Source organism: Homalodisca vitripennis, unplaced genomic scaffold (genome assembly GCF_021130785.1).
Source record: "Homalodisca vitripennis isolate AUS2020 unplaced genomic scaffold, UT_GWSS_2.1 ScUCBcl_1320;HRSCAF=4789, whole genome shotgun sequence".
NCBI lineage: Eukaryota > Metazoa > Arthropoda > Insecta > Hemiptera > Cicadellidae > Homalodisca > Homalodisca vitripennis.
In genome coordinates this window covers 80,141-97,932 of record NW_025777442.1, presented here as the reverse complement: position 1 = coordinate 97,932, position 17,792 = coordinate 80,141, and the positions used below count along the sequence as shown (strand labels likewise).

At 32.1% G+C, this 17,792-nt stretch overlaps 2 protein-coding genes across 2 annotated transcripts in view; one reads left to right on the top strand and one right to left on the bottom strand.

Moving 5' to 3' along the window:
- The first annotated feature begins 2,551 nt into the window (after positions 1-2,551).
- The window catches only part of LOC124371374 (inner centromere protein A-like), a 43,664-nt gene continuing 28,423 nt past the window's right edge, over positions 2,552-17,792 (top strand). The window contains exons 1-3 of the mRNA XM_046829704.1: positions 2,552-2,775; positions 5,010-5,092; positions 14,836-14,924. Of these exons, the coding sequence (XP_046685660.1) occupies positions 2,635-2,775; positions 5,010-5,092; positions 14,836-14,924 (313 nt within the window). The 5' untranslated portion in view covers positions 2,552-2,634. The remainder of the gene's footprint in view (positions 2,776-5,009; positions 5,093-14,835; positions 14,925-17,792) is intronic.
- LOC124371373 (probable prefoldin subunit 5) lies at positions 9,413-10,112 on the bottom strand. Its single transcript, XM_046829702.1, has one exon. The coding sequence runs from the start codon at positions 10,087-10,089 to the stop codon at positions 9,556-9,558; it is 534 nt and encodes a 177-aa protein (XP_046685658.1). The 5' UTR covers positions 10,090-10,112; the 3' UTR covers positions 9,413-9,555.

The following is a 17,792-nucleotide window of genomic DNA, read 5'->3' as shown; positions in this document are numbered from 1 at the left end:
TTGAAAAATTGGGAGGAGATGTTGAGACTTTCCAGGCAAGCGAAGGTTGGTTTCACCGCTGGAAGCTTCGCCACGGCATTAGACATGTTGTTATTGCGGGTGAAAAAGTTGTCTGCTGATGACGATGCTGTAAAAAATTTTGTAGAAAAAGTTTCAAAAGTTGGTGTCGGATAGTAATCTTGTAGCCGAACAAGTATATAACGTAGACGAGACCGGACTGAACTATAAAAATGTTGCCAAAATCTACTCTTGCTTCTAAAAATGAGCCTGTTTTGGGTACAAAGCTAGCTAAGGATAGACTAACAATTGCTACGTGTAGCAACGCCAGTGGCAGTCACAAACTGCCGTTGTTTGTTATCGGCAAATCTAAGAAGCCGAGAGCTTTTTAAAAATCTCAATATGTCAACACTCCCCGTGTATTACCGTAATCAATCCTCTGCCTGGATGGATTGTGCTCTTTTTAAAGAATGGTTTTTTCTTGAATTCGTGCCCGCTGTTTAAAAAACACTTAAAATCAAAAACCTGCCACTTCGAGCTGTGTTGTTGCTGGATAAATGCACCAAGCCATCCTGCCAGAGCATGAATTGAAGAAAGGCAACATAAAAGCGATGTTTTTTACCTCCACATGTCACCCCATTAATCCAGCCAATGGACCAAGGCGTAATCGATGTGGGGTAAAAAGACGGTACCGGAAAAAATATGTTGGGTCTCTTTTGGACAAAACAGAAGGAGGCTGCTCACTATTGGAGGCCATGAAGATGTTAAACATAAAACACGCCATCTATACCGCCGCTTCTGCATGGGATGAAAGCAAAGAGACAACTCTTCAAAAATCGTGGAAGAAAATTTGGGCCATCATTAAAACAAAGCGATAGTGCTGATAAGGGACGATGATGAGCCCACATCATCAATGGAAGTTGACCTTGAAGCTGAAGAAAACGACGTCGCAGAAACTCTTCAAGACCTGCAGGAACTGCAACACGGTGTCCAGCTGCAGCTGACAGATGTGGAGGAATGGCTGACCGAAGCTGACATGGCTGAGTCTACAAATGAAGAACTCAATGCTGACGAAATAGTTGCTGCAGTTCAAAGCGCAAATAATGAAGACAGCGACGCTGAAGAAGAAGAAGTTGATCGTGATACTGGAGTGACGCATTCAGAGGCTAAAGATGCATTTGACGTAATGTTGAAATATTTGGAGCAGAACCCGAGAGCTACACCTATGGACGTGTTGTGGGCAAAGAAATGGCGTGATTTTTCAGCTAAATCAAGATTGGGTAAATTGAAGCAAAAGAGTATTAAGGACTTCTTCAATTGTACTGTACACACTGTATGTAATTGTTTGCCTTTTTGATTAAACAGTACAGTACTGTATTTATAATATTTTTCGTTGTTACTGTAATATAAAAATGAAACTTTTCCATTTTATAAAAAAAACTGTTATTTTTTATTAAAATGTACTGAAAAATAATTTTGTATTAAATAATTTTGCATTGGATACAGTTCGTAATTACAATTAAGCAGCACTATGTGTATTGAGTGGGTATTTTGTACAGTTCTGTACTAATAGTTTAGTGCAATATACAGCTTTTTTTACCCGAAAAACGTATTTTATTATTCCTCGGCTTATCCGACCTTTTTGGCCGTTCCGACCACGGCCCGGTCCTGTGAGGGTCGGATATGAGGGGTTCTACTGTACTTCATTGTCTGTGGTCTCCTTTCTGAAATGTAGTTATTACTTCTCCAGCATATGAAGATTTTTACATTATTACAAAACATGCGTTTCTCTTATATACTTTTTTTTAAATAGAAATATTTTTTTTTATTATTACTGTTATCTACTAGTGAATAAATTAGTGTTTGGGTAGCAGAGATTATCTTTGGATGGCTAATATATTTGAAAGTAATCAAAAACGGAAATAAAGTGAATATTTTGAACTTATAAAATGTCAAAATGTCAAATGTGTTAAGAAATTGGGGTTTATCAAATTCCACTATGTTTATAATTATATTTTTAACAGTCTAGATATGACATTTAAAGTCAATATAAATATTAAGTAAATTATTGGAAATAGAGGTGATCATATTACTGTGATTTAGTTCCTCAATATGTTTGTATTAATAAAAGATACAATTTCCTCTACTATCAGAACTAAAGAGGAAACCTCATTAACTTGTATCAGCCTAAATAATGAAGTGAGAAATGGACACTCCGAGCGAGGACTGAACATATCCCTGTGCCCAAATAGATACACTTGGCTGTTATAAGTTAGTACGAAAATTCGGTATATAAATCTGTTGTTGCATAAAAACATATTTAATGAGAAGCAATTTTATTAATTTTTGTTGTAATTAACATTTATTTTATGAATAATAATGTTTTATTATAAAGATAAGTTCTTAAAAATTGTGTCAATAATTAAAATGATATTTGTTACCATTTACAAGCATCCAAACTAAAAATGTACTAATTGGTTTGTCATATTATAATTGGTGAGATGATTTACACAAGAACAATATTCACAGGAAAAGAGAAGAGAAACTCCAGAAAGCTGCTGAGGCGAGGCGAGAGCAGCTGCAGAGAGAGAGAAAGCTTTGTTGGCTGTCAAATTAGAGAAAGAAAAGGAGGATAAAATGAGGCTCATTGCAGCTGAAAAAGAAAAACAGAAAGAAGAACAGCTTAAGAAAAAACTCTTGATGCAGCAGAAAACATTGGAATATGAAGAAAGACGGAGACAAGAAGAAGCAGCTCGTTTGGCCAAAATCAAAGAACAGGTATTCAATTCAAATTTTTTCATAAGCACTACTTCAAAAATTTGTTCTTAAATTTTAAAAAGTGGGATTATACTTGCACATATCTTTTTTTGCCACATATGTAAATTACAATCTGCAGGGTTCCTAACCGAAAAAACAATTTTAAACAGCCCTATTTTTCCCTTATTGCTTTTATAATTTAACTGTAATTCACTTAGTTTATAAACGACTGCCCAAATATAGACAACGTTTTCTTAACATGTAACATTAAATAAAGTTGAAATTCTGAAGTAGAAAGGTATAATATATTGGACATCTACCTAATTTTCTGTTCTATTGTTATCCATGTTAAAGGACTTATCTAACAGTAGTCACTAGCTGATTATAATCTCTGCTTTTTAAGAGATTATAGATAGAACCCATTATGCCAATACTTATATGTTACCACATTATACAAAAATGTTCACCATATCTATAGGAATATATTGTAGTCCTTGACCTTTTCAGATCTCCATGTTATACTCTTAACCGTAAAAACCTATTCGTTCATTCTGAATATACCATAACTATTTAACTATCAGTTAACTACTTATATGAGTAGTATATAAGTAGTTAACTATTTTCAATCTATTTATTTGGGTGAATTCTCATCAGATCTGAATTAAACAATTGAAAAGCCAAATGTACTGAGAATACGTTACATTATTACATTATTTTAATTTTAATTTTAGTCATAATAGAATATCTTATTAAGTTTATAATTATATGTGTTAAGTATAAAACACAAATTATCTTCCACATTTCTTTTGATATGGTAGGATTAACTTAAAAATCTTCCATCTAATAATTTTTGTTTTCTTTATATCTCTTGTATGAATATTAACTTTTTAAACATCTCTCATCATCACTACCAATAATAGTGTCATCACTGTCGAATAATTTTTTTTTAGTACTCTCATCTCTCACATGACCTTGAGATATATGTATGTGAATGTAAAAAGACACGAATTAAACAACAAAAATGGCTGATGCAATTTCGTATTTGTAGTAATCCAAGATTAGTGAATACCAACACAATTTACAGGCAACTTTACCAGTGTTGTAAACATTGGCTAACAATAGTACAAATGGCAAATAAAGCAGGTGTGGCAGTGGATTGAACCAAGAATGTTATGATGTCGGGTGTGTTGTGAGATTATAAATTATAAATTTAGCTTATGTTTTGATGTTAACCCTTTCCGAGCCAATGACGTTACTAGACGTCATGCTTAAACTAGCGCTAAAAGCCAACGACGTCCACTGACGCAAAATCTATTTTTTTTTGAAATAATATTATTTAAAAGCATTTCTGTGTAACAAAAAATTAGTAAAAACTGTTAAACAAGGTTTATTTAAATAAGAGACAACCGTTTGTGTCTATTTTGAAGGTCACGGCTCTTGTTCGAGCGACAAAATGGCGGGCGGGCCGGTTGTTCATAGTCTCCCGCCGAGCCAACGACTTCTACTCACGCGCGCTCAGTCTGCCTGTAGCCTTCCGTAAGGTAGAGGTTTATTCGCCCTTCCATTTTCGATCCGCGTATTTATCTTTTCAATTTTGATGTTAATCAAATATTTTAATCAATGTACGGTGTAGTTTATATATTATTATCGTGATGTAGGGCTTTATTGTGCGCAAGACGTGCGCGTCGAAGCCTGCCTTGCATCCTGACCTGTGTTTTTGAGATGTACCGCACACAACAAACCTACGCCTAAGGATCACGTATATGAAGCTCGTTTTTAATAAGTATCATTTATAAATTTTCTCATGTTATAATATTGTAAAATGTAGTGTTTTCTTTATTTTATATTTGGAAAATTGAAATTTTTGGTAGTTTCATTGCTTTTATTTAATTTTGTATATATATAAATTTTTACTATATTCTTTATATTTTCTCTTAATACAAATTACTATATGCTTGTGTTCCACTATTGTTATTTTTATATAAAGAACACATAGAATGTCGAAATTAAATTTTTTCAGTGAAATTTTGATTTTACCATTTTTTAGCTGTAAATTAACAATAAAGAGTGAAAAAAAATATTTTGTTGTTTTTCTTACCTCTTATGTTATAAGAATTAAAAAAAAAAAATTGGTTTTGGTATTTGGGAATTTTTTTATTTTTAAGGTGTATGGCTCTTAGGAGTAGTTTTGGTTATTTATTTGTGGCTCGCTAAGGGTTAAGAAGTTTGATGGTTCATACTTAGTTTGTTGACAGGAGGAGGAGCACCGGCGAATTCTAGCGATGAAGGAGAGGGAGCAAGAACTGCTCCAAAAACAGCAGAAAGCTGCAGAACTGAGGTTTGTTGGAATGTAATTGGTTGTATTAAGGTTTGTAGAGAATGGAAGAAAATGCAATTGTTTGTTTTGAACAGATCAGAATATAATATTACACTCATCATCACTGATAGGGAACCAGCAAAACTTACCTTAGTGAAACACAATATATGAACTTTACAGATAAGTCTTACTAGTTCTCTATCAGATTTATTTTTTGTCCATAACCTTTCTGTACCAGAATCCTTTACTAACCTGAGAAATATCACCACTGTAACTGTAACTGTTTCCTTTTCAACAAATCTGATATTCAATTTTGTGTATTCAAATTTGATAAACATATTCAAAATATATACCCTAACTTGCTGACTGAGCTCAGAGCTTCAATTTCTGGTATCCTATGTGAATAATTTTGAATAGATACAGGAAAGTGCAGTATACGTCTGAGTTTTACTCATGGTGTGTATGTAGTACATCATTAGTACACTTAAAAATGTACTTTTCGTAGTAACTTTTTAGTAAGTAAGTTTTCTGTCATATCAGAAGGACATAGATGATTGTCATTTTATTAGTAGCCACAAATTAAGCGCACTAATAAATCAAAGACAAAATGCTGTTATAAACTGAATGCTTAATTTTGTCTGTTGTACAAAAAGGTACATTATGAAGTTAGTTATCACAAGGGTTAACAAAATCCTAATTTATTGGTAAAGGGGCAAACCTGGTAATGATGTACCAAGTGTTATTTATTTTTCTGTAATCAGCAGAAGTACATCAGAAAATATTAAGCCAGTGCAGGACTTGAACCCATTGAGGTAGACACATGCGCTGGTTATGTTGCGCTGAGTCACTTGCTGGTTACATAGTCATTTGACATTACACTGTTTTGGTAGTTCACCGTATTTCAGCTAGATATCGATGGTATGATTCTTACTAAGTGTTGTGATGACACAAACAAATAATTTCCTTATAATAAACTGATTTAAAAAATATTTTGTGTCTATTTCGCTGCTGATCAGCTGATAGCTCATCTTGTACACTGTGTTCTCTGACTGTTTGTTTACATTATGTGTAATGATGGAGTGTGCAAACTTGCGTGATTTTGAAGTTGATAAAGTGTTGTGCTGTGATTGTGAGTATAATTCAAGTGAGAGTTATAGTGATGAATCGTTTGAAGATTGCATTATACCCCGATCTAGAAACCACTAATTTAGTTGTATGTGACTCAAGCCCTAATGATGCAGGTTATCTAATATTTCTAATATCTAATATAAAAAAATTATGGTTGCCTGTAAAGTCGGTTTTACGGGCGAAGATTTTACGTGACAACGTCTTTTTCTCAGTAGAATATTTATTGATATGAATATTATTAAATTGCACAATAGGAACAAGAAATTGAATGAAAATAAGAATTGCACAAATTTTAACTATAGAAATATATTTTGTTTACTAAAACATTGTACATAATTTGAAATTAATTAAAATTTGTTATTGTAAATGGTAAAGTTGAATAAAACATTTACTAAAATTGGAATTTGAAATTCTTGCTAAACACAGTTAAATTCTAACTCCGCGCGTGGTGATTGGTCGGTTTAGTTCGTTTGTTTGGTCGCACTGTTATGACAGGTTAGAGGTTATAATTTGTTATTTTAAATGTTTGACTAGCAATACGCGCTGTTTCTTAATCGACTGAATTACGATTGATTGCAGAGTGATTTAAACTAATAATTTACTTAAACACTATCAACATTTGTCAATAGTATGACATAACCTATAAACTCAGTTTCTCAACTTTTGTGTCAATCTAACAAGTAATCAATCAATCATAGTTTACGATAATGAAATATCAGTGTACAATTATTTACCTTTATTGTTGTAGTTGTTGTAAATGACGAATCTAAGCACTCCACATTTTCACGAATAAACATAGTTATCTGCTTTATCCCGTGCGGCGGACCCACTGGACGGGCATCGTAACGTTACCGGGCGTTACACTTTTTCATGAGTGACTCCGAGCCGCAACCTAATTTAAGACGTTGTCACGTCAAAAGACGTGTCTGCAACTAGTATTGTGAACTATTAATCTTACTATAGAACAACACAGTCACCATAGCTACTGACTTTTGTGTGGAATGATTAAAATTTTAAATCTGAACTCCATCTTTTTGAATAATGGAAAAAGCATTTTTAAATTATTTAATTTACAGCTAGCCATCAGTCAGTCTAAATAGTTTTAATGAATTGTACAGCCAGCCATCAGTCAATCTAAACAGGTTTAACCCTAAAACTGGCAATGCGGTTCATTTGGTCTTCCTATTTTTGTTTTCACGGCTTGTGAATGCATAATTATTCACTAATCATGTTTCATCTCATACAACTGTAAAGAAGAACCAATCTATATTGGTTTTTGTTTTTATGTTGCGTTCTCTAGGTTAATTTCAAAATGCTATTCTGCGCCGCTGTAGTATGTCGGTAGACAGTTGACGACAACGTTTGTTTTTTGTTGTTGTCGATCAGTTGTTGTCGCGTACTTTATAATCAGTTATGTTTGTTTTATTTTCGTACTATAATGTAAGTGTTATCCAGAACTTTTTGTTCAATTGAATTTGAACAGTATGTGTAAATATAAATATTTACATTATACATCTATTGAAATTACTTGTAAGTCTAAAAAAACTGTTCTATATTATATTATTTAGTTGTTTAGTTGGATTCTGAATAGAGTTATGCATGATATATTGTTTTAGGGTCTTGCATGCAGATGTTGGGAAGTATTAGTTTTTTTAGGTTTATAGATTCTGTAATATTTCCTGAAAAAGTTATCTATAATATGTTATATTTAGAACAAGTTATTTGGCAGGGTTCAAGCTGAGGTGAAAATCTTTTTAGTAAAAATGCTACAAGCTCTTCAGACTTTTTAGCAAAAATATTTTTCTTGCGGCACTTATTAATAGCATTGGTATTCCGCAGGAGACTACCAATTACTTATCGAAAAACAATCTGAAGTTCTATAGAACTTAGCCTCCAGAACCAATATTTATATTAATATTATGTAGTGTTGTTAAAATATTTAAAACTTTTATAATTAAAAGATTTTTGTGGAGAAATTTTATTAAAAGCAGTATAGTTAGGAAATAAAGTTGTAAATTTATTGTAAAAATATACAAACAAACAAAAAGTCTTCTCTTAATTTAAAATACAAAATAAAATAAAATAGTATGGTTATTTTTTATAAAACAAGTTAACAAGTTACTTTTAACATCAGTTTATCTTTAAAAAAAACTTGACCTTACCAACATAACTCAATCTTTAGCCTTCTTTGTTTTTGAAAACACCAATGTTTAAACCTCATTGAAATGGATTCCTTTCTATAAAGACTTTCAATAGAGATCATTAACAAATTGCTTAGATTGGTTATGCTTAACCTTTTACGAATGTAAAATTTTAAAATAAAATCTGACTATAACGTAATCTCAAATCTCCAGTACTAGTAACAGATGCCAAAACAAGACGTTTAGAAGGATGCAACGTTCGTTTTTGTTCAAATGTGTGTCACCTATTTTTATTCTTACAGACCCAAAACTTGGTTATTGTTTGTAAATAATTTGCTTTATATGTTTATACGCAGAAATAAACAAGCTTAAGTTTAATGTAACTCCCATAATTTTAGCTTAGTTTGTGGTTAAAGTTCAAACTTGGGTATCCATAGTGTTTGATCCATTAGTAGGTAGAGGTTTTTCAACCAGACAGTTTGTCTACCGGCGGCATGGCACAGTGTCTAATATTTTATACACAGGAAAATTACATGTAATGATCTTATAGTATCATTGAAAAACAATATTTTTAACGCTGTAAACTTATATCATTTTTGCGGTTAGTTCTTTCTTGTTTTCGTTGCAATTTTGCAAGAGCTTCTCTAAACTGCATTGCATTTTCTCTGCTCGTTTTGCAAAATGTGACAAATGCGATCGTACCTTAAACCCTGTTATTTGGTATAGATACTTATTTAAAAAAAACCATTATAAATTGGTTTACATATTATGGCATTTGAGGAACAGCCATTGCCAATTCTAGGTTTAATGAATTAGACAGCTGCAATTCCAAAATTATTGGTTGGATGTGAGGTTTATACATATTTTCCCCCTTTGTCCCACTGTGTAACCTGTCTCGTCCTAACCTCAGATTCCAATCACTAAACTAAATATTCAAAGTGTGTTTAGGCTTACAATTTGTAGCTCCTGAGCTGTTGTCAGTTTCTCAGTACTAGATAATTCCTACTAAAAAAATCACTAGATTATTTATGTTTCTTAATGTTCGTTGATAATTACAAAGTTATCACAGTAATAGTTGTAATTATTAAATCAGTTTAATTTTACTTTCTAAACATAGTTTACAAAGATCCAAGATGAAGATTCATTTCAATAATAATAAAATGGATTGAAGTGAATCTGTAAGAAAATACATTAGAAAATTATACATTTACCAATTTAAGTATTGGGGGATTGTAACTCTCCTTTTGGGAAACTGACAGCCATTTGTCCTAGCTTTGTCTCAATCACATCTACAAGAACTTCTCTGATGTTACTCTTCTCTAATCCAACGGCTTGTATCTTGTCTATCTGATCATTGATGAAAATAATTTTCCTTTCAAAGTAGTCTCTGGCCCCTTCAAGGTCTTTTTGAATGAAGTAACCGGTCCCAATATCGAGGAGCACAGTCCCAGCCTCAGCAATCCTTGCAGGAATGTAAACTGATACGCTCAAAGGAAGCATAATCTCTTTGCTATTCCACTCCACTGTGATTTTCTCCAAGGACTCTTTTGAATCTAAAAACTTGTTCATTGCAATTTTCAAACTGCACATGGAGTCTTGGAGGAGGTTAAGTTCTTTGTCGACTTGTATCTTGAGCTGAATCAACTGCTTAAAATTCAATTTGGACAGTTCAACACCTTGTGGTTCTTCTACAGTAGCCATTTGTATACCAATTTGATGACAGAATTCAATAGTAGGTATCACTTGCATCAAGTAAACAATATTGTCTAACAATCAAAACATCAGATGAAATAGGATCAGATGGACTGTTAAAATAATGAAAACATGTGTTTTAAAGTAGAAAACATTGATTGATTCAATAGTTATTATTTTGGCTTCATTTTTGGATGGAACAAATAAATACAAAGGAGTGTTAGGTTATTGATAATTATCCTTTAGCAAAAACCAATTTCTATGTATCAAATTGTATAGGTTTTATATACCTTTACAGCGTGTGGCATTTTTTTAATAACAAATATTGTTTTGACAATTTTAATGTTTGAAGTTTTTAGTTTCATCAGTTAATGTATTATAATACACATTATGTTTTAATCATATTTCCTGTACTCTATAGGAATAAAAAAGTTTTAAGTAATAAATAGAAGTTTTACATCAATATTTTGAAATGGTTATAGTAAATTATTTGAAAGCACATTTATAACTATATTTAACCAACAAAATAACTTGTGATACTCATTTAACACATCTCTATATGTCACATTTACATTGTTATTAATTTTAGACTAGAAGTAACACTCATTTTACATAGTACATATATAGCTTTTGCATGAGAACAAAATAATGTTATAAAAATATACAAATGAATAATTTCTAAGCATAACATATTCAGTCCTTTAAAATAAGATCAAGTTACTGAAGCGTTTTATCCAGTATAAATATTCTTGGAGCTAATTTTGCATAAATATAATTTTGGTTTTTCAAAACAACAACATAAAGATGTCAGTTTTTAAGATGGTAAAAAGAGCCTGAAAAGGCCTGCATTTTGAAAAAATTAACTCTGACTACCACTCTATATTACTATGTAAAACGAATTTGAACTTTCTTTATGTAAAATTTGCCATCTTATACTACCAGCCTAGAGTTGTATCCAAAACTAAGATAAAATGTCTGTATTTGTTACCAGTTCACAATTTTTTACTATTCCAATACAATCATGTTGTAAAAATATATCAGTGATGTATACCAATGATGTTTAAAACCTTTCATATATTACTATATATTGTATTTTAATAGATATAATATTGATTACTCATATATTCAATGTTATAATACGATATTGCATAAATATTCAAATACGTTCATTTCTATGGTATTTGCAAAATACTGTGATTTAAAAGAAAATGGTAGGTGTCTTATCATTTGTCATGTTGGGCCGAATGAAGGATTTTTGAAAGAAGATAAGTACATTTTTCAATCCACACCATAAAACAAGATTATTATGAGCTGATGTTTTTGCCAGCAGTGACGTGATATGGCAGCAGCGATGCTGCACCGCGCCTCTATTGGCTGGTCTTCAAACTGTCTTCTTTGCTGCTCCTGGATGTAGAGCATTTAGTTGCCTTGTTTTAAATGAATCAATGTCTGATTCAACATTCCTTATATTTATTAGATTCAAATTAGGTTGAGGATTTGATTCTAAACAATAAATTTTAGGTCGAAGCAATTTTCGAAATGATTTTGGCCGTTGAATTCCATGTGCAAAAAAATGGCCTCTCTACTCAGAATTATAAAACAAACTATTAATTATTTTTACTCTTAAACAGTGGTTGCTTTAACAGTATAATTTTTGGGATCAAATATATACATATGTAGAAATTAAACTGAGAAGTCTTATTACAGCCAAAAAGCACTTCTTTCTGTGCTTGTCACTTTGGGTGTAGAGGGAGTAGACTGAAAAATCCTAATTTCTGGCTGTGCCTTATTCTTCAATCGACATACATTGGTGCTAAATCTCTTCACTGCAGGTAAAAACTGTTTGATATAATTTATCCAGGCATACACACAAAGATGTGAACTTTTCAAACTGACCTGATTTGATGAGTTAAGCTCCATATTTGTATAAATGTATTCTAAATTTGCAGGCCACCCAGCTCACCACCTTTTTTTGTACCCTCAGTATTTGTTTTTTGAAGGAGGAATGAACATCTGTAAATCTGATACAATACAGTATGTGATCTCACTTTCTAATCCCTATTCACTATGTCATCCTATTTCTTTGGTTCAGTCTAGGAATTATATAAATATTTTTGTACCTAAACAGTATTGTATGCCTCTTCTGTGAAAAGGAGACGTGATGTCTCCTCGACAATTTTTATGCTATCCAAAATTCTATATATTGTTTGGTGTATTGTGTAGTGTATTTAGTGTGATAAACACTAAGTTGGTAATGTACCCATAGCAATATTTAATGTCTGCACTAGTTATGTTGGCAGTATGTATTGTCAGGCGATGTATCATACAATGTAGTCTGATTTAATCCATACGAATAAAGAATGCTCATAGGCTGCTCTCCTGTGACGTCACATCACGCCACTACCCTACAACCAACTGTCCAAGCTAGCTATCCATCAGTCCACTACCAGACATCGTCATGTAAACCTTCGTGTCCCGTCCTTTATGAGCGGTCTTAGAGCAATGATACTCTAAAATGTAACGTCTTATTATTTATCCCGACCCAGATAGTGTTGAAACCGTACATCGCCGCTCGCACACCCACAGCAAACCATCAGGGAAGCGCGCCCCATGGTGGCGAACGGGAAGCCGGATCAAAACTAAACTAGGTAAAAATAAAGAACACCGTGGTCAGTATACTCAGGTTTCATTCACTATGACATAACATAGGCCTATCCAGCGAGAGAAAAACAAAATTTTTCAACAAATTTCACACCAAAATGAACCTTCCTGTCAATATAAATATATATACTATAAAATAAAAATAAAAAAAATAATAAAAAAAAAAAAGTGCCTGCAGTAGTATATACCTCAAACAATCCTTGTCAGGTGCACCTGCATACAAAAAATTAGAAAAGCCATAATTTGAAACAAAGAAATGCCAATTCCACCGGTATCCTTCGGCTAAGGGCGGGGGCTCCTAATGAAATCCAAGAAATAACTAAATAATATCTAAAATAACTTAAATTAAATAACAAAATATAAACTATATAAATGGCAACAATAACAATAACAAATAAATAAAGAATATGAAGCAGGGTATCACAGATGTTGACTAGAAGATATTGTCCATCATGGTGGCCGTCCTTCAGCAGATAGCGCAAAAGCGAAGGTTCTCTGGGACCACGCATGATGGAGAGATGACAGGAGAAAAATCAACTCATCTCTTGGACCCTGAAACCAGGTTTCAGCCTAGTACCCTTTTAAAGTTAATAATAATTAATAAATAGTTGCCAAACAATATAGATTTTAATAAAAGTAAAGTTGCCAAAAGTTATCTATCAAGAATTTTAAGTTAAGTTAAATTACCAAAATTTCAAAATATCACAGACCAATCAATTACTGATAAAAATTAAAATAAACCTTAATATAGAAGCTGGTAACATTAGAAAACAATAAATAAACAAGATATTCCATTTAAAAGACTAAAACAATAAGTTATAAAGAAATTTATTTGAGGTATAACGCAGTAGCCTACCATACGTAACAATTTGGTTAAAACATTTTTAAAAACAGACCATTTATTGACAGAATTGGCTCAAAATTGGTGAAAAAGCAGGGGAAGGGCATCCTGCACTTTAAAATAAAATTCCCAACTCAAAACAACAACCCCAAAGAAAGTTAGTATGAAAATCCCCTCTGTCACAGAACAAAAATTTAAGCGTTTTAATCTTTGGTAAAAAAAAAAAAAATTTAATTATTAGAAAAAAAAACTGATGGCCATAAGTAGCTGCCTATTACAGGAAACTAAATTTAAAATTTGATGGCAGAAAGGCCTTAAATTAACCAAGTAGGCTATAAGGGGGGAGTTATGGGCTAAAAAGACCCGAAGAACGTTACATCTCTCAGAAAGGCTTAAAAAAATTTAGTAAAATGAACCTTCAGCAGTCTCTCTGGGTTTGTTTACAAAAACTACATAACACGTGACACATTACAAACAATATTGGCTGCAGAATAAAAATGAACTGTAACATATAGCCTAGGACTGGTCCTCACTGAGAGACAGAAAAAACTTAATTTAAGCCGAAAAGAAAGGGTGAAAACTAATAAAAGTGTAAGAGAATTAATTTGAAAGCCAATTTAAAAATTTAGTTAACAGCCAGAAAGTACTAAAATTTAATAAAAAGCAAAACTACAATTTGGAAAACCATGTGCTCTTAACCTTCACAGTTTGAAAAATAAAAAAATAATCACTAAAATTTAAAAGAAAGCAAAAACTTACTCATCAGTGAGGGGCCGTAAACTTAGCCGCACATGTCAGAAGGAAAACAGCTCAGTAAAACTAACAAAAACAACTTAAATAAACAAAATTTTCAATCTGGAGCTACTCCTAACTTGTACACCACGGTTCGGGACTCTTGACGCCACCCTCCCGGAAAGGCCAAACGCCTTCAAATGGTTCAGTGGCCTCTGCAGCCAATAAACACACACACATACATATATAAAGCACACATGAGCCGGGGAGATATAGGTATTGAAACCGGCTCAGAGTACAGTGACGACCCGCATATCTTACATATTGCTTTGTGACTCCATTTGCTGTGGTCACGGGTTCACTGCACTCGCTTGTTTCCTCAAATTGTTGCCATGGAGCAAATGGTAATCAATTTTCTATCACCTTACATGTGCACATTTTCTATTTTGTTCATTAAGTAAAACCTCAGTAAACTAATTGGTTTGAGTTCATTACTGATGCTATCAATAAATAGTATAAATTAAAGAGGTTTAATCTAAAATTTTATTTCATTTTATTGTCCTCACCAGGTTAGCTGAAACCGAGAAAGCAAAACAGCAAGGAAACAGTAAACTTGGAAAAATTGCTGCAGTCAATAATGCAAAAAATGAAACTACAGGTATGTAAAGACACTGTACTTAGGCTATTAAAACAACACAATTTTTGTTTTTATTTCTGATAAATTGCTGACCCTTTAAGTCACAACTTGTATGAACCTTTTAAAAAGTAAATTACTCTATAAAAACTAAAAACTTTTTTTACAAAAATTAACATACCCATTATTACAGAGTGAGGAGAAATATGGTTGTCTGATATTAACACTTGCTTGACATATGAATGGAAAGAGTGGTTTTACAAGTTAGTATCTTGGGAGTAAAAGGAAAGTATTGTTGTGAACCATTGAGACCAGCCAGGTTTTGGTGCATGCTGTGTTTAAGACAAAAAAAATAAAAAAAACATTTGATTTGTTATGTGACAATTTTCAACTTTTGGTTGTACTTACTAATATTAGCAAAAACATCACTCCAGTAACTTTTTAAGTACCAATTTGTATTATTTTGAGATATTGAAACAAATTAAAATTAATTAGCTTCCAGTGATTATCTTTTAAAATCTCTCGTTCATTGTTTTCTCACAGTTATTTCTGAATAAGACAAGATTCAGAAAATTGTAGAAGAAGGTAACCAGCGAAAATTGTAGCAATATATAACTATAAATGTATTCTTTATAAAGTAACTAGCTGTTTCCCGTGGCTTCGCACACTTTACGTAAGCCTTGGCCATGTATTTGCACTTCTTGTTCAAGTGCATTATATTTCTAACATCGATGTAGAGTTTGCCTTGTGGTCACGATCAAGAAAATCTGTGTATGCTTATTATATAGCCATTATACACGTACATGTATTTTATTATAAAGCGGTCTAACAGTCAAGCTTTAAGTTCAACCATATATTTATCATAAAGACAAACATATATTCTAACTTAGTGCCTTCAAATAGTTTTTGGCAAATTAATATACGTAACTGTCTCGTAATTGCAGTTTATAATGTGCAGGTGGCTTGAAAACTTTTATATTTTGCAGCGCCATCTCGTGGTGAGTTTTATAAATGAGTATAGCATATAAACCTTCTCCGTTGAAAAGTACATATACATTACAATTTTCATAATGATCGGTCAAATAGTGTACGATTCCATAAAGGACAAACTCACAAACATTCATTTATATATATTACTAGCGGGCCCGGCGCGCTTTGCTGCGAATTTCAATAATTTTTTGCAAAAGTTGCCCGCGGCTTCGCACGCAATTTCCCGTTGAAAACAGTACACTATATTCACTTATTCTTTTTCTATCACATTCTAAACATTGCTGAGATAATTGATAGTAGTTCCATCGTGAGCCTCTTGGGCGTATTATGAAGGTATGTACCATATTCCTGCCTCTATCTAGCTGTTACCCACGGCTTCGCACGCAAATCTTAAGAACCGAAGTCCTTATTACTTAGTAAATTTTTTTTTTTACTATAATAAATTTTAGATTAAATTAGTTATATCTCCGATGCCACGATTGAGCTTGCTTTGTTGTCTCGATCGAGAGAATATGTACACACGGAGTTTTGAGAACCATACTTCTGTCAAAAAAAACAACTAAGGTTGATTTTATAACATTCTTTATATTTGTAGCCAACGTAAGATAGTAATTATGATATCTGCATTACTCTTCTGATCAAGCATGAGCATGGTTTATATTAAATAAATATTGCAGTTAAAGGTGAATTTTTACGTCAAATTTGAATTGTATTATCTGGATAGTAAAGTCTATGTTTAACAGTGATTGCAAAAACAGTTTAAACAAAATTTGTCGTTTCTCTTAAGCTTACTCTATGCTTTAAAACTATAAGTGTAATATATGTTTACAAAGAACAGCTGATTAAAAATTTGAAAAGACGTTAACATATGTTTGCTGCAATGCATTTCTTATGGGTATTTCTGTAACCAGTGGGGCGGAATCCTGAATCGGGAAAGGGATGGGCATAGCTTATAAACCTTCTCCGTGGAAAAATACATATACGTACAAATTTTCATCATGATCGGTCCAATAGTTCACGATTCCATAAAGGACAAACATACAAACATTCATTTTTATATATATAGATTATCTACAGGATTGATAGTTGTTCGTTAGATTCATGGACCTTTTTTAACAGCTGTCATATATTGGATTAATGCCTTTCTGTAAGTCCTCTAAAATCTTATCTACCATTATCTCTATAACTTAAGTTAGTTGTTTAGTAATGGTTACAAAGGTATTACTGTTACCGATTAACCCTAGAACTGGCGGTCATTTCATCCTGTAGTGTCGGGCTGTTTTGGAGCTTCGCGCAAGGTTTTTTTAAAAAAATTATTAAAAATATAAAATAAAAGCAATATAAATAAGAGTATATATTTTTGTGTTCAGAATTAAACTTAGAATTGCACTATATTGTAAAATTAATCATAAAAAATTTCTAATAAACAATTTTTTTAATCAAATATAAAATTTACGAAAAATATTTCTTAAATTTGGGGGGGACCATACCTAGCAAATGAAGTTATAGTGAAAAATAAGTGAGATAGCCATTCTGTGTCAAATTTTATCTAGTTTCAGAAAAACATAAACATTATACACATTTATGAAAGCATCATAAAGCTATAGAACAAAAAGCAGCGATGCGTATAAATTCTGAAAATCGGGTGTACACGTAAGACTTTGGTAAAACAAGTTTTGCTAATACATTTATCTATGAATACATGTTATATTGCATATTTTATTACTTAGAATAAAATAGAATATACAGTACTAATGAAATAATTACCATAAATTATTTTTTGAAAAGTAAAAAAAAGTTAAATTTTGCCATTATTCAAATATTTTGTGAAAAATTTTCATTCAGCAAAATATAAAATCGTTTCTAAAGCTTGTACTATATCAAAATGTAGTTAATTACGTA

What these genes read in the sequence shown, in the direction of transcription:
- LOC124371373 (XM_046829702.1), bottom strand. Translation starts at nt 10,089, where the DNA reads ATGCAAGTGATACCTACTATTGAATTCTGTCATCAAATTGGTATACAA.